General features: G+C 34.7%; 1 protein-coding gene across 2 annotated transcripts; it reads left to right on the top strand.

The window, feature by feature from the left end:
* Positions 1-223: 223 nt before the first annotated feature.
* LOC113699722 (uncharacterized) lies at positions 224-17,036 on the top strand. Of its 2 annotated transcripts, none has more exons than XM_072056482.1 (18): positions 224-408; positions 548-620; positions 3,655-3,698; positions 4,356-4,398; positions 4,560-4,757; positions 4,866-4,991; positions 5,546-5,617; positions 6,377-6,421; positions 6,574-6,653; positions 6,838-6,902; positions 6,986-7,052; positions 7,142-7,255; positions 9,231-9,304; positions 13,500-13,597; positions 13,675-13,734; positions 13,839-13,907; positions 13,998-14,051; positions 15,985-16,068. In XM_072056482.1, the coding sequence occupies exons 1-18, from the start codon at positions 305-307 to the stop codon at positions 16,003-16,005; spliced, it is 1,407 nt and encodes a 468-aa protein (XP_071912583.1). In that variant the 5' UTR covers positions 224-304; the 3' UTR covers positions 16,006-16,068. The 2 variants fall into 2 exon arrangements, with proteins under 2 accessions (XP_071912583.1, XP_071912582.1); XM_072056481.1 differs by lacking the exon at positions 15,985-16,068 and adding an exon at positions 16,697-17,036 and having other exon boundaries at positions 225-408.
* Positions 17,037-18,035: the final 999 nt, after the last annotated feature.

Genomic DNA, 18,035 nt, shown 5'->3' with positions numbered 1-18,035 from the left:
TGTTGAGTTGCTGTCTAAGCACTAATTTACACGATTTACTTGCTATCCAAATGCCTATTTCATATTTACGCAATCTAAAAAAGTAACCTAAAAAATAATCTACTATCCAAACGCACCAATAAATTGACACTTCTTCGTAATTGTCAAATACTTGAGGGGTTGTTTGTGTAATTAAGCCAAAATGCACTTTGCTTGACACTCAAAATATTCCCAGTGGGATTTTAAGTAAAGGAGCGTACCCTCAAAAACAAAAAAGGTGAAGGAGCGTAGTGAGAACAACTCTTGGACCCAGAAAGAGAGAACGATGGGGACAGAAAGCATAGAAGACGACGAGCAACTCCGTCGGATGAAACTCGAAGTAGCCCTAGAAGTCAAATCCCTTAGGCGGATCATCAGCGCTTATCTCAAGTATGCATTGATTTTCATATCTATGATTTTTGTTTTCAGAGTTTAACCGGCAAGAATTAAATAAGAATTCGTGTTACTTTGACTTTTTTAATTTTTAAAAGATTTTTTAGTTGTTCATTATATGCGGATGATTATGCAGCTATCCAGAGGCAGCGGAGGAGGCTGTAAAAAGAAATGAGAGATCTTTTGAGAGGCTTCCGCCGGCTCACAAGGTCCAATTTTCGTCACAGTATTTTATTTTAATCGTTTTGGTTTCTGAGATTTGTTAATTATTTAAATTTTTTCAATTTAAAGGGAAATAAAGGAAAATAATGTGGTAGGAAATTCTGTCATTTTAGTGTTCTGGTTAATTTATTTTGGAAAATTATACTACTTTAAGTATATATTTAATGTTTATTTAGCTGAATTAAACCTGATTTATGTATAATGAGAAAGATAAGGTAGTGATGATTTTTATTTTTTCTTTATATTGGTAGTGAAGTTGAGACACTACTCAATGTTTCTAAAAGTGGAAGTTAAGAGGAATTCACAGGTCGCATTAAATAATTGTAAAGTGCGAGAATGTGGTTGAGAGAGGTGAGAAATGGGAATTTGCATACTGTCACGAAACTCCAGCACGAGATGTGGAACAGCAGAAGACCCTTTTATTAGAATACTGGAAGAAATGTTCTTAATTTTTGGCAAAAGTAGCAAGCTGCAAAGATGCCATGCCCATCAACCAAAATTCCCATGGTTGTTCATGTGGGGATCACTGCTGTCAAGAGGATAGCTGTATGAGCTTCCTAAGCTGGCATATAAAATCCAACTGTCCAATGGTTACTGAATTGCAAAAGGTTTAATAAGTATTCATCTTTGGAAAAACTAATTTGTTGAATGGTAATAAACTTGTGTATTACGTGACGTCGTAAAGGGCAAAATCATCGTACAGCAATTGGTTGTGTTAGGGTGCTTTTGGCTTGAGGGAATTGGGTGGATTTTGAAATTCTTAACCACAATGCCATCAACCAAAATTTCCATGGTTGTTCATGTGGTGATCACTGCTCTCAAGAGGATTGCTGTATGAGCTTGCTAAGCTGGCTTATAAAATCCAACTCTCCAATGGTTACTGAATTGCAAAAGGTTTAGTAAGTATTCATCTTAGGAAAAACTAATTTGTTGAATGGTAATAAACTTGTGTATTACATGACATTGTAAAGGGCAAAATCATCGTACAGCAATTGGTTGTGACGATAAATATTGCTATTAGGGTGCATTTGGCTTGAGGGAATTGGGTGGATTTGAAATTCTTAACGACAATCCCTTAGCTTGTTTGGCTACCTTTAGTTGGAATTTGGATTTGAATCAACCAAGGAGTAGGTTGAACTTTGAGTTCTGAAGACCGAACTACCCAATCACCAAGTTACATGTCTCTTATGCCTTTAAGCTACTCCTCTCCTTGTGTACGTAGCAAAGAAAACTTACAACTACATACAATGGTTTCATCATAGCCTCCACCACTGGTCAGGTGTCCGGAAAAAGAAATAATAGATTCACTAACCATGTGTTTAGGTTGGTTTGAGTGCCCCATATGTGGAGTTGAATTTGAGTGTGTGGCAGAGAGTGATGATGGGGAACATAGCTTCTGCCGTTGCTAGAAAAGATTGAGATCAGAAGCAGTTCATGGAAGCTAGGGCTTCAGAACCCAAAGAGGGAAAGACAAAAGTTTGAATGCTATCTCCTGTGCTTTCTAGTTATTCTGTTTTTGTTCGAACTATTTCTGACAATTGTAAGTTAGCCAAACAATTACTCTAAATGAATTTATTTGAAATTTGTCCATTTAGAATGATTGCTTAATTCAAATTGTCTGGTTCAACAAGTCTTCTTCTGTATGATGCAGAACATTGAAGCCTCTGTAAAATAACCAGAAGTAGTTACATGTTCGAATTGTAATTTAAGGTTGCCTTTCTCTGCTTCCAGCTTGTGGTATTGCTAGTTCCTTCATCTTGTTAATTAGGCAGAACTCTGAAGCCTCTAGAAAATACCTACTCGGCCTAAGCTTCTTAAACTTAAGACCAATACTCTATTAAGACCCATACCCAAACATAGTTATTTATTTGAATTTCGTAATTTAAAGTAGTTTTTCTCTTCTTCCAATTTTGTTTTATTACTTCTGTGCATGCTTAAGACATCCAGCTGATTATGCAGAAGTGAAGCTTTTTGAATTGAGTGGCCAGGATTGATTAACTTAGGGAACTACTGTACAGTGGAGAAAATCAACTATATTAACAATTGAATGCATAATAGTGTGTAACATTTACATTATCAAAATTTGAGTTGCCTTTTTGTGATTGCAAATAGTAAAGTTTCGAAATATTGTAGCAGGTACTTTTAAGTGGCCATGAAAGTGCTTTGCCTTATCATAAAAAGGGGGGGAGGATGTGAAATACGATACTGGATATTTCAGATTATAGTTATTAACCACAAAAGTTGATGGTCATTTTGAATTTCATGACTCAAAAGAATTCATGCAAATTGCAAGCCTGATAAAAAGTGAAGTTGAATGCAACTATACTTGAAATAGATCACCAGAGACAGTATAAATGAAATTGCACAAAGTAAAGTTGCATATCGAACCCAGTGGACATGGGTATGTTTATCTGGCTTGAATGCTCGACTAGAAACAGTGGTTCAAGGATTCGAGTAGCTGATAAGACTTATAAGCATGAATTACAATCTAATAAATATGTTTCTCAATCATTCCAGAACAGATGTAGAAATATTGTCTAACATTTCAAGGATCTTAGTCAATTATAACATGCTTTCTGCTTCAGCTACAAGCTCCATGCCCGTACCATATGACTCAAATATTAAGAAAAGTGTAGACAGTATTGCCTAATAATTTGCTTTATTTGGTAATTTGGGTGGTGAAACCCAGTGCCATATCATCTATAAATCTTTTCTTGTAAGCAAGAGTTTAGTTCCATGGACTTTGGCATTTATGAGTATGGTCAGAACCTTCTAGGAGTATTTAAGGATAAATATTGCAACTTGTAGCTGTTTGTGTTATTTGGTGATTTACATTTTAGCATAGTTGTCATTTGTTATCTTTCAAAAAGACATGTTCCTGCAATATGCTTTAAGCAGTCATAAAAGCTCTTTTGTATATTTGGTGTAGTTAGTGATGTCCAAGTTACTTCTTCAGCCATTATGCTTTAATATGCTTAAAGTTTAGCCTGATTCTTATGATAAATATTTTGCATTTTGCAGGCATTGCTGTGTCACCTTCCATCTAAATTTCAGAAACTTAGATGGTATGATTTTTTGTAACCTTCAGTTCATTTTTTACTAAGGGTGAATTAGATTATTTGCATTCTTTTGGTTCTGTTTGAGTAATAGATCCTCGTCTCTCGAGTGTTCTGAAATTTAAGTTACTTTGCATACACGTAATTTACTCATTCTTATGCGAACCAATTAAGCTCAGGTCTTTGTTGACAGTTTCTTCAATACTTTTAATGGATCTATGCAGAATCAGATTCAAATGGTTATATTTCACTCCTATGCTGTATTATTACATTGTAAACCATCTCTCTTGCTCAGATGACCATTTTTTGCTTGTTTATGAAATGCCAATGTGAAAACTGAAGTAAAGATAGTGCTCTGTGATGACAAACTTCAATCTGTCTAAGAATATTTTCTGACAGCACTTTTTTTTCTTGATTCCTCTTAAAGAGTGATATTATAAGCTCATTAAACTGTAAGTTGTCTTACATAGTCAGGTGCATCTCTATGATCATCATTAGAATGAAATTCCTTGCATGAATCTACAATTTCCTGTCACCTGACTCTATTGTGTTTCTGATAATTGTCATTTGTATCTTGAGAATAAATGCTTCATGTCTAATAAAATGCTTCAATTGATAAGTTACTCTTCTTATCTGATTCTGATAATTCTGCTATTCTTGGTGCAGGTGCATTCCAAAGAATTCATTTTTCATTTTTGAGATGCTTAAGGTAATTAAAATTTTTATTTGTCTGCTTTGCTTCTTTCTTTTTAATACCTTTACTGTTGGTGACTAATTTTGCCTAGCATTGTATTGGTGCTGAGGTCTGTTGAAATGTGTTGTTTAGACCTACTATTGTCACAAAAACTCAACAATTTTGTTTCTTTGCAGATGTTTGAGCCACCACTTGATATGAGTCAGGACATTGATATTTGTGAGCATGAACTTCAGAGCGATGTTTCAGATAGTCACCTGTTACCTGGTCAGAGAAACCTTGGCCCTAGCGAGCTTCCCTCAGAAGATGGAAGAGTTCCTCTCTTGAAAACAGATGGACCAAACCTTGGAGATGTCATTTGCAGGTTTCCTAAAGTAATAACGATGAATGAACTCTGACACTTTCTTTTCATTGTAATAGGAGTATTTGGTTCTCTATCTTTCATTTTCATTATGAGATTTGACCTCTGTAGATAACAACAGGAGATGAGAAATGAACAATCTACTGAGACCAATGCTGGGAGCTGCGGTATAGGCTTGGAGTACAAGGGAGATGAAGGTTGCCCTAACAATGAGGCAACTTGTTCTGCTCTTGGTTGTACTGGAAATGTAAGCTCTTCACTTTCATTACTCAAGGGGCTGGCCCATGCTTCCCCTTTTTCTCGAAAAGCAAGGAGAGAATCTGTGATGGACGGGAGGAAGGGGGCTGGGTTGGGTGGGAAGGGAGGTAGCAGTGTCTGATGTCTTCTTTTATTTGTCAACTCAAACAACTACATATACAAGAAATTTTATGGTCATATTGTTTTAATGGCTATGCTGTTCTCATCCTACATTTCTTCTTTACTCAAGACTTTTGATTTTTATATTTTCTTTGGCAACAATTTACTAGCTAATATAAGTTCCTTTGAAAATGACACTTAGCCACAAAAGCTAAACATGAATTTCATGGTAACCTGAAAAAAATAACCTTTTCTTTTCTTTCGCTGGAATGTTGTACCGCCTCTTGTATCTGTTCTAATAGCTAGAGTAAAAATGAAAAAGAATGCTCATGAATGTTACTTTGTGCTCTATCTATCTTTTTTTATTTGCTTAGAGCATTTGATTGTGTTCCATTCCCTGTCGTATGATTTTTTCTTTTTATCTTACTTGATTTTCCATTGCAGGTTATGTCATCTCCTCCTGATTGGTTGGACCCATCATTGCAACTGCATGTTCCCTTAGTGGATGTAGATAAGGTATTCTGCAAAGAAGATTTTCGCTTATTATACTTTCGTGGACTATGATTGATGATTACTTTTTTAGCGATTTAGTTCTGTTGCTATTTTTAACGTTGCAGTATAACTGGAGTTGCCAAATTCAGGAAACTCTTATCTTTCTGCTGAATCAGAATGGTTTCGGGCTGATATTGATTTATTTATAATCCCTCCAACTCTGTATTGGAACAGTTTTTTTCTGCCAGATGCGTGATAAAATTACTATGCACAATAATTTTATGTTTACTATTTACACAAGTATCTCTCTAATTGTTGTATTCCACATAATGTCATTTCATGCATAATTTCCTGTTTCTTCCTGGTGTTATATGTCTATAAGCATTCATAAGATATTAGGATGTAAATTTATAGACCATCAATTATATTAGAAGGATTTAGAATTGTTATCAGATGAAGAGTGTTGTTCTTTCAATCTTTAATTTCTCATCCAGTAATTTTGCAGTCACACTAGAACCTCATTGGTCCCTTTTTCGTTATGTTTCTTTGTCCTGTAGTTAGGGTTGGTAATGCTTACCTTTCAGTTTCATTCGGTGTCCATAAGTCAAATTTAAATGCCTCAGAACATGTATCTAACTATTAAAGACCTTATGAAATTGTAAAGTTTCGAACATTCTTATATTATTTTTAAGTGGATTCAAATTCAATTCTTGATGTATCTCATTTTTTTTTTTAATAATATAAAGTTTGTCTCGTTCGTCTTACCTTCTGATATATTTCCAGGTACGATGTATCATTAGAAACATTGTACGAGATTGGGCATCCGAGGTAATCATCAAGTGTTCATTGAAGTTTCTTCCATTATGTATGGTAATCTTAACATGAGGATGCTGTTAATGGATGAAAATATAGGACAGAGAAAGTAAGAAAGAATTAAATGAAGAAGTACATTTAATAATTCCATTAGTTAAATTGTACAGGGGCAGAAGGAACGGGACCAATGCTATAAGCCCATTCTTGAAGAACTTCAAAATCTATTTCCTCATCGTAGTAAAGAGAGGTTGGTCACTTTCCTTCTCATGTCCTGCTATAGTTTTGTGTAGATTAATGCATCTCATACGTACTTCACCTTGTCAGACATTGATGTTGATGAGTTCCTTTATGCACATTCTGCTGGTCTGTCACTGCATTAAGTATTTTAGTTTTCTTCTGAAGAATACTGATAGCATGTTCATGTTTGATAGTCCACCTACTTGTTTAGTCCCTGGTGCTGGACTTGGGAGGCTGGCTCTAGAAATTTCATGTCTTGGTGCGTTTTCTGTTGCTGAAAACTTCTTGCATGCGCATGGAATTTTTTGCTCCAGGCATCTGATGTTTTCCTTTGTATGGCAGGGTTCATATGCCAAGGCAATGAATTTTCATACTATATGATGATCTGTTCAAGCTTTATTCTTAACCAGTGAGGACACTACTTGAATATTTTATATTATCAAAGATTCAGGGCCAATATGGTCATTAAACTGATGTTAAGTCACTTTTGCCTGTCAGTGCTCAGACAGCCGAGGAGTGGACAATCTACCCATGGATACACAGCAATTGCAACTCTCTTTCCGATAATGATCAGCTTCGTCCAGTTGCAATTCCCGATATACATCCCGCTACGTATGATTAATGTGTCACAATCGTGAACAATTATACTTTCTTCTGTATATTCTTCATTCTTATGACCATATGATACCACATTCACATATTTTGCTGTTTACTGATAAACTTTTCTCCAGCTCCAATGGTTCAAACATTTTTTTGTGCAGTGTGGCTTATGTATTTTTAGTACTTTCCAATTATACATCATGCTATGTTTCCATTCTTCTCTGTTAGGATCAGTTGTTTTCCTTCAAAATCTAGCAATAACATGCATAAATTCATTTCTTTGAAAGAAAAAATCACCATGTATCTGCTAGCTATCTGATTATAACTCCATCTTGAACTACGTCGATTGATGTGAATTGACAGGATTCAGAATACACGTATTTATATGTACAGCTATAAGGTTTCTGTATACACCAAGCTACTTATTAGCATTTGAGCAATGGTCTCACTCAAGACATTCAGATACACACGCAGACAAATATGACAAATCTGGAGTTTCTTTTTGCATATTATATGGATGATTGAAGCTGCTAGTCTGTGATTGGGCATTAGTGGTTGCTTAAACCCATTTAGGTGAAATGGGGAGAAGGCATACTTTTTTGGTGAAAAATCAATTTTATTTTAGTTATCAATTAGAAAAAGAGAAGAGGTATTTGAATTTTCAGTGTTTAGAGTTTGCTTGATGGTCCTTGTGTCACAAAAGTTGAATGTACCAGGAGGAGAATGTGGTCAAGGATCATTAGTCTTCAGTTTTTTTTTTTATTATTATTTTTCCTTCTGTTGAAGGAAAGGTCAGGGAATTTGGTTCATGTTTTGCAAAGCCTGTGCAAATATTCCTTTCCAGCTATTCTGAACATGACTCAAGTATGAAGCCTTTACCCTGATATGTTCCCTCGTGAATTTGCCACTAAAAGCTGTCCAGCTTTCTGGGATCTCATTTGTTGAAATGGAAGGAGGACAACCTAGTGAAAGCTGGCCTGGGTGATTTTTTTTATTGGGGGGGGGGGGTGTTTGGGAGCTGCTTCTGCTTCTTAGGTTTACTTGTTACACTTGGAAAGTGTTTACATAGTCTTGCAACTGTTGAGTTTGGAGCTATTAGGTGGCGCTACTGTAGTTGCTTTGTCTCTTTTTCAAGCAAATTTTGGTCATTCCTCTTGAAACTTATGCTGATGGAAATATGCTTGGGATCAAGCATTTCATGCAATTTATTCTATTCACAATGAAAACACAGGCACTTCCATTACCCCTTGTGTGTCTCTGTCTGTTTATGGTGGTTGTTCATGATCCTTCTTACATGCTTTTTGATTTGTGATCAAACAGTAGTTTATCTTGTGATGCTGTGCTTGGCTCTGTAGAATTTGGTACTTCATTATAAGTTAGCATTTCTCGTTCTGTGTTTTACATTTCTTGACTGTTGGTGATGATGCTGATATCATGCATGTTTTCTGGCGTCCTTGTAAGCCGTTATTCTCTTTGCATCTTCCTGCCACCTTATCAGTAGTCTTTGAATGTACCCTAGTTAGTGCTCCTCCTTCAGCTTGATGAAATCTTGAGCAGCAATTGGTGCTATGGATGTGTCCTTGTTTATGGTCACTTATGTCGGTAATATTTATGTGCATGTGATCATTACTAACTGTCTCCTCTGCTGTTTCCTGTAATTAATTGGGATTATTGACTACTTTTGCTGCTTCTTTTCCTTCAACTGACTGGATAAAAGAGATTTGATAGTGTATTACCAGCACTCTTTGCTAAAAGATTCTGTTGGCCGAAGCTGTAACCAGTTTACACACTTAAATTAATTCCTCTGTTTTACCTCATTCTGGTAAAGTGCTTTTCTGAAGGTTGTGGAGTTGAAATTTCTGAATGTGTAGATTGATTTTTTGTCAAATTTTCCTCATCCATTTGGATATTGGTATTTCTGCAATGTTTGTTGTCAAATAGATATGTTTATTTTCTTAAAATATTGAGTATATCCCTCCAAAAACAGTGCAGGGACCACTGAAGGTTTCTCAATGTGCGGTGGTGATTTTGTTGAAGTCTACAGTGATCCAAACCAAGTAGGTAAGTAAAGGAACAGAACTTTTTCGTTCCTCTCGCTGGTAACTAAAATATAAGAATAATGGTAGTGGCGATAATATTTATTATACATTTTGCTTCAAGATCAAATCATCTTTTGGAATCATCAGAACATGTGATCATTCAATACTTAAATCGTGTTTTGAAGCTTAAATTATTGTATTAAACCAATACTATTTGAATAATGCTCAAAACTAAGGTTAAAGATGGAAGAGAAAGGGAGGACAGTCTCAAATATTTTTCTATTTTTTATTACCCCATCCCCGTGCGTGCGCGCTGGGTGTATGAGCCGTTATATTGCATAATCAGTTTGTGTCAATTCAGTGGGTGAGAAATCTTAAAGTTAACCTCTTCACAAAATTTATTTGCTATCATTTTTGCCTACAAGGACATCTTGTAGGCTTTTATAGGCAAGGCTGGTTAAACTTTAATAGGTGTGACTGAGCAGTGTTTCTGGGGCAAGTCCTGCAAATTTCCCTCCTTTGGCTTTTCTGAAACTCTTGTTTGAAAGTGGGCAAATTTCTCAAAATAATCATGAAAAAAATCACAGATCTAGGGATCTTTTAGATCCCTTTCTTAATCTAGGGTTGCTACACATCCAATGTGTGGTGACTAGCAAAATTTCCCTTTTTTTTTTAAACCCAAGATTTTTTTTGCATCCCAGTCTCCAGGGACTGGAATGCAAAATGTCATTTTTTCAAAGTAGTAGTGTATATGTGTAGCTACAATTTGAATATATTTTTTTAATTGTGAGTATTAGCCAAATTACTTGTTTTACAAAATGTCAAATTCTTTTTAAAAAAAGGTATTAGTGTAGCTGCACAAATGATGTGCTGCTACACTTTGATTGTTTTTTCAAAAAGTATGTTTGCATCGTATGTGCTGCACATATGATGTAGTTTGGTTTACATTTGAATTTTTTAAAAGTTTTTTAAAAAGCCAAATACATTTGTTAATGTATTTGAAAAATATTTTTGGTTTTGTACAAATTTTGAACATTTAGAACACCATGGTTGATTGTGTAAATTTATTCTTTGGATTGAAATTAAATTGTCCAATATGTATGAATTAAAAGTTTTGGCTAGTTTAATTTGGGATGTGTAGCTCGATTAAAAGTGTTATTTAATTGTATTTGGATTTATAGATTAAGAAAGATATAAAAATAAATGTAGATTGTGTATGAATTGCAAAATAAACTAATTTATGTTTTGAATTCTTGATTAAGAAATAAGCAAAAATAAATGTAGATTGTGTATGAAATGCAAGATAAACTTTTTTTAATTTTTGAAATCCTAGTACAATTAAAGAACACTTTTAATCGAATTACACATCCCAAATTAAAACCACCCAAAACTTTTAATTCGTACATATTGGATAATTTTAATATTAATCCAAAGAATAAAGTTATACAATCAATCGTGATGTTCTAAATGTTGGAAATTTGTACAAACTGAAAATTTTTTTCCAGTTTCATTAACAAATTATTTGTCTTTTAATTAAAAAAAATCAAAGTGGAAACCAAACTACCTTAGATGTGGTGCATATGATGTAAACCAAACTTTATTAAAAAAAAAAATTTTCAAAGTATAGCCACACATTATATGTGCGGACACACTAATACATTTTTCAAATTTTTTTTTTTGACATTTTGTAAGACAAGTAATCTAGCTAACACTCACAATTAAACACACACACACACACACATATATATATATATATATATATATATATATATGCATATTCAAAGTGTAGCCAGACATGGTATGTGTGGCTACACCATCACTTCCTTTTTTTTTGGTTTTTAAAAAAAAATTGACATTTTGCATTCCAGTTCCTAGGGATTGGAATGCAAAAAAATAAAAAAAAATCTTGTGTTGCTGCACATGCAATGTGTGGTGCCGTTGGTTTAAAAAAAAAAAAATCTCCAGTCACTGCACATGGGATTTGCTGTGACCCTGGATTAAGAAAGGGATCTAAAGGACTCCTAGTTTTGTGATTTTTTTTCATGATTATGTTGAGAAATTTGCCTTGTAAGTGTGTAACTTCCTGCTTAGAATTTTAGGGTTCTTGATTGGACATTTATGGAGACACATAATCTTGTTTATAAGTTCATCATCTTCGGTTTTATTTTGAAGGCTATGGAGAAGCTGAGATCAATTATTAAAGAATAGTTTGTCTAGTGGTAAATCTTATTTTTTGTGAAAATTGCTTTCTATAGCTCCATATCCCTGAATGAGTGTTTGCTTCACTGGAATGCATTTTGACATGGAACATTAATGCTAGGCTGATGAAGTTGCATAGTGTAGACAGAATTGCAAGTAGCATGGTAAATAGTCTATGCTGAAAGCCTTATTCTTGGTGAAGTGTAACATTTTTACTTTCCTTACTGCTAGCTTAGGGTCTGAAACGGACGAGTTTTGGTGATAGTGGAATTTATGACCTCAAAACTTGGAAAAGAGCTGTTAAAGTATTGGTCTCCCAGGATGTGAGCATCTCAGTTGCTGTGAGATGAAATTTTTAGAAATGACAACAGCCTGTGTCTGGAGGCATGTTCCTGAAGCTAACAATTAGCCAAGCTATGTTGTTTGGCATGCAATTACTTCTAACTGCATGGAAGTTCAAAGTATGACAGAGACTGTGTAAGTTACTGCTATATCACAGAAAATGTCAGGGGATCTTGTAGTACCGTGCTGCTACAGTTTTTCTGGACTTAAATCAATAGCAGACTACCCTGTCTGCTTAAAAGATTCCCTTTAGCAACAATAAAGAGATACTTATGGTTCGTCTAATCTGGGAGAGCCAAGTACGTTAAAAAAATTGATATTATAAATGAACCTCCTCTGGCAGGGAGAAAGAAAATTCTCCTCATCATTGGAGGTCCTCAGCTGTTTTCAAGTGAATAAATTTCTTGAATTATCAATCAAATGTCCATTGATATCAAGAGCTTAATGGCTAATTGGTTTTGTTTAGCTTGCAATTACATTTTGATAGAGTTCTTAAAGATTGTGCCTGAATGAGACAGACATAGGAATGATAACGGGGCGGGGCAGCCTCCTGCCCCCAGGAGGGCTAAAAAAAATTTGTCCTATAATTGCATTGTAGCCAAATTTTAGCCAAAAATCGAGTACGTAAATACCAACACATCTTCCAGCCATTATTTACTGTAATTTCAGAATTGAAACCCACAAAAACAATCAAATAAAAACTATTTGAATACAATCCAACATGATGACAAATACAACTAAAGTAGTCAAGTGACATGATGACAAATACAACTAAAGTAGTCAAGTTTTCACTTTTGAGACAAATACAGTCACCAAGTCATTATTGGGTTTTTTTTTTTTGAGAAAAAAAGTATTATTGTGTTGAGTGTAATTAGGAATTTAGTATAAATGTATCAGTAAATTTAGCATAACTAATTAATAATTTCTATTAGCAAACATGTATAGTTATTAGTATAATTGATAATATTAATTATATTATATATACTAATGTACATTATATAGTACTTATAGTTAATAATATCATTATTATAAGTTTTTTAACTAATTAAATTAAATATATATTACATATATATATATATATATACATATATAATTTTTTTAATGGGTGGCGGGTCAGCATTTTTTAACCGGGGGAAAAATTTTCCACGGCCCCGCCCCATTGGCCCCCCACGGGCACCCACCTTAATTTCCATCCTTAGACAGACGAGCACTGCGGAATACCTTGACTGTGTGCAGTTAAAGGTTCACTGCTAAACAGAGTCTATTTTTGTCTCATGACCAATCTTGTATATATTAACATTCAGCTCTTGGTGACTCACAGAACACAGAAATGTACAGATGGTAGACTAGCTGATTCAAGCCGAGCGTTAAAGCTATTGAAGATTCATTGGTCTTTAACCCTGCTTAAGTAGTGTTGAAATGTGGCTTAAGTACTTTTTTGGTTGACATAATTTTGTCATTGAGATGAAATGATCTTTTATCAGTCATAGCGGGAGTGAGCTTGAGTTGCTTGACAAGATGATGTGCAGTAATGTAATTATTATATCTTACGCTTTATCCCGAGTGCTGTCTGTGAACTCACATTATTTAACTAATTAATAATATCAGTATTAATTTGTGTCTCTGAACTCACATTGTTTGTTGAGCACTGAGTGCTGTCTGTGTGTCATTTGCAGGAGCTTGGGATGCTGTGGTGACTTGCTTCTTCCTTGACACTGCTCATAACATTGTACAATACATTGATATCATTTCAAGAATTCTCAAGGACGGGGGAGTAAGTAGTTTGAAAAAATCTGTTATCAATTTCTTTATAATCTGTTGGAAGGCATATCTAATCTCGTTGATTTCCAGGTCTGGATAAATTTGGGTCCCTTACTTTATCACTTTGCAGACATGTATGGTCAAGAAGATGTAAGGCTCTTCTTTGGAAGTGGATATCTATTATCTTTTGACTGTCACAGCTCTTTTTGAGTTTTTTTTTTCTTTTTTTAAACATCAATCCTGCCTCCATGTAGGAAATGTCTGTTGAACTAAGTTTGGAAGATGTGAAAAAGGTTGCTCTTCATTATGGATTTGAATTTGAGGTAACTTTGTTTTCAAGTTCAATGACTCATTTCAGTTTAGACTTATGTGGCTTACATTTGGAATTCAGCTCTTAAATTTGTCTGTTGCAGCAATCCTCAACCATTGAGACAACATATACAACAAATCCTCGTTCTATGATGCAAGTAAGCTATTTGCCTTTCTGCATCATAGTTTTTCTTGGTTTTAAGTTCTTGTCATTATTTTAGATATTGAGCTGAAACAAAATTTGTCATATGTTGTACAATTGTAGCTGTGCAGAGTCTTTTACTGAACATTGGAGAGTTGTTTTATTTTATATTTTCTATTTTCTTCGTGTGACCAGAGAAATCCTACAAACTAGACCAACTATATCAAATTCAGATTAAAATTAGGAACTTGAAGCTCAGTTATTGGTTTCCTGCGCTGGAGCTACAGAAAACATACATATATTTCATTATTTCTTGGTTTAATGTTTAATGCGGGTATCTGGTGTTGAAAGAATGATTCCATGGAGGACGTTTGGTGGTGATCAGTTACCCCTCCGCAGAATGCTTGGCAGTAAATTGAGCTTTAGGAGTACTTAAAGAAACTATAAGTAGTGGAACTTAGCTTTAAAAGTAAAAATGCGGGCAATTTCAAGAGGAATAAATACAAAACATCTTAGGCACACCAAAAATTCGAGAGGTCTTTGGCTGACCAAAAAAATTTAAGAAATTTCATTGTTCGATATTCTTCATTTGAATTTGATAAGTTGTAATCAGAAGGTACAAAATCACTTGGGGACTTTTAAGTTTTTTTTGTGACCTCCAATCAAAATTAAAATCTTGTTTTATTAAGTTTTATTTTTTATTTAAAAATTGTTGTTGGCATAAAATGCATTGAAGTCATGTAGCTCATACATGAAACCAGAGTCTTGGAAAACACACGATTAAATGGACAAAAATAGTTTGTGCAGCCGATGCTTAACTACTCTTGCTATTAAATAATCTAAAACAAACAATAACTTATCTACTAAAGTAGCTCCAGATCCACATCTCTGCATAACGTATTTTGTTAAAATTCAAGTTTTGCCTTCTTCTGCTGTATTTGAAATCAGGGTCAACTTCCCGAATTATGAGAAAGATATATTGGATATGAGAACTTCGAGCATCATTGTGGCCATTGAGGGTGTGGTTTTTGCCTCTCTTGGTGTGTGATTTTAGGAGGATTATAATTGTTAAGGATTAGCTGCAATTCTTAAGTAATTTTACTTCCCTAGGTTGTTTGTCTTCTGGTTTAGTATTCATTTGGCATCTAACTCAACAGCAGCTCCAGTTGTAGGTTTTAGTGTCTCTCATGAATACACCGTAATAAATGAACATTACTGTAGAATTCTATTTTGGGGTATTTTAAAATTTAGAATTTCTTTGGTATGTTTAAACTTTTTTTATTATTCCTCCCCCTCTTGCTCTCCTCCGCCTCTTCCCCCTCTGTCCTTTGCTCTTCTTCTCTCCTTCCTCCTTTCCACCTCCTATCTCTTTCCCTATGCCATCTCTCCCCGTCCCCCCCCATTGCCCCCTCCCACACCGTTCTCCCTTTCCCCTGCCAGATCTGGTTTTGGTTGCAGGAAGGAGGGGGAGCAGGGTGGGGGAATTGAGGAAGGGGAAGAGGAGGAAGAAGGGGAGGAGGGGAAGATGAGGAGTAAGAGAGGAAGGAGGGGGAAGAGGAGGGTGGCGGGGTTGGTGGTGGAATAGGAGGGTGGTGGTTCTTTTTCTTTCTTTTTCTTTTCCCTAGTTATTTTTTGGTGTGCTGTCTGGATGTATTTGGTGCATTTTTTATGGGTGTTACTATAGCATTATATTTGAAAAACTAGTATTTGGTAAAGCTACCTATCTAAACAGACCATTTTTTGCAGAGCAGTTATGGGACAACTCCCGTTATAATCTGTAATTACGCAATTTGGTAATACTAATTGGTGTGATTTAGGTACACAGACTTATCTATATTTGGGTACATTTCTACTTAAGACTCACTCAGAAGGTTCTCCATTTCAGTAACTTAGATCTGGGCCTTGGCCTTGGTTTGGGTGTGGTCTAATTAACAAATGAATTGGTTTAGGTCAGCATAGCTAGCGTTTGACATGCCTACTGTAAGCATATTAGCACTCATCTTGGACATAAAAGTTCATAGTATCAATCACTGAGGCTGATTGGAGACTTGACTTTCAGGTTAGTTTTGGATTCATGTAATTTGTAAGTTTCAGTTAGCAAGAAATGTTTTGGCTAATTGAATGGCATGAAAATAAATTTCAGTTTGTCTTAACAGGATTTTTTCCTTACAAATAAAAATGGGTATAGATGAAAGATCGGCACAAGATAAACAGATAGGCAATTTCTGATCTGTACTCCACCTGTGTAGGTTAAATTTGGGTAAAACAAGATAGCTTTAGATATGTGCTGCATCACCAAAATGGCATTGGGTCAACTACCATCTTGAGTTGTAATTTGGAGGACTTGTACTGAGTTACAAGTTGTGATTGCAATATTATTACTGTACTGAGTTACAAGCTGTAATTGCAATATTATCACCTTAACCGGTACTCTCATCGTAAATGCAACATTCATGAGGTTTTGCTATGAAATCTCGTTAAATATGAAATACGGGGCTTACAATCTGGTTTATCCAGCATTTACAAAAAATATGCGGATGTTTCCCCTTGGAAGAGGAGATTTTCCAATAATAACCCCATGACATTTGTTTAATTTGTTCTAACATGAATTTGAGGTGTGCTTGATTCGGATTCCTAAATTTAGTTTCCATCTGGCTGCAGAACCAATATCATGCTGCATTTTGGAGTATGCGGAAGAGGATGAAGAATGTCTAGCATAAGTCTCTGTCTACTTAAATTAAAGGCTAGACAGAGAGTTTGGAGACTGTCTTTGGCTATTTCCTGGTCCGTTTTGTTTGCCTAATCCTGTTAATCTTATTATTGTTCTGTTATAGCAGAAAGTGGATTACAGTAGTATGTGGATTGAAATGCTAAACTTGTGCGAGTGAGTGTAATATCATGGAAATGTATATTGGTTCTCCCGTGTAAACTAAACAAGGATCCGTGTTTCACGACTGTTGATGTACTTCTAGTAATGTTAAAGCAGATTTGTGCTTTTCTACTTTTTAGGGATACAGGAAATTTGTTTAAAATTATGCCAGGAGTATTGAAATTTAATGCAGTTTAACGGTGGAAGAAACAGATTGCAGTTTAGGATGCTTGAAATGGGATGTTTTGTCATTGGATTACCCTGGAGTCACTTATTCATTGTCTAAAAAATTTATTTGTAATGAAACTCTGTTGATATTAATTCATTAGATCACCAACGATGTAAAAATCCGCCAGCCTACTACTAATATTTTTTATTTTTTAAATCACTACAATAATAAAGTAGGAGCAGAGTTTGATTTGTTGTAAACATTTTATTATCACTTTTTAAAATATCATATTTACTCTTCTAATTAATTTCTGACCAATTGCGGTAACCGCATTAATTACTATTCCAATCAAGTATATCATGCAACTCCTCCTAATTAGCTCTTGCCCTAATCATAAGACTTCAACTTCTCCACCAAAAAGTATTGAAACAAAAAACTACCTCTTCATTTTATGTACTCAACTTAAACATCTGATACTGAAGAACCATTGCCATATCTCATAACAAACCCTTTTTTCTCCCCTCATGGAATTGTGACTTTGAAAAAATTTTACACTTGTTCAAGTATTAAATACAAGTTCTATCTAGTGGGGATTTGTACGATTTATATTTGTATATATAGTGTGTGTCGATGTTTTTTTTTTTTTTCTTCTTTAACTTTCTTTTTGGTAATGTTCCTCAATTTTATTGAGTTCTGATAGTTTGCAGCCATACTTATTTTATCTTTTATTTGTGTTTCTCTTTTTTTTTTTTTGTGGTAAATTTCACGTTTTTTTTTCCTTTATAAAACCAGGTATCTGTTAATTAGAGTAATTCTTGAATAAGGGAAAGAAACCTCCTGGAATGGTGTACTACTACTCTACCATCATCTTATAGTCAAATTCCTGGGAAAAGGAACTCAAATTCAATCTCAGAAATTAGAGAATTACCCCTGGATTCATTAGAGGCAAAACAAGTGAAACA

The sequence above is a fragment of the Coffea arabica genome, chromosome 7c (assembly GCF_036785885.1).
Source record: "Coffea arabica cultivar ET-39 chromosome 7c, Coffea Arabica ET-39 HiFi, whole genome shotgun sequence".
Classification (NCBI taxonomy): domain Eukaryota; kingdom Viridiplantae; phylum Streptophyta; class Magnoliopsida; order Gentianales; family Rubiaceae; genus Coffea; species Coffea arabica.
Note: the sequence above shows the minus strand (reverse complement) of the source record. Positions and strands in the feature narration are given on the sequence as shown.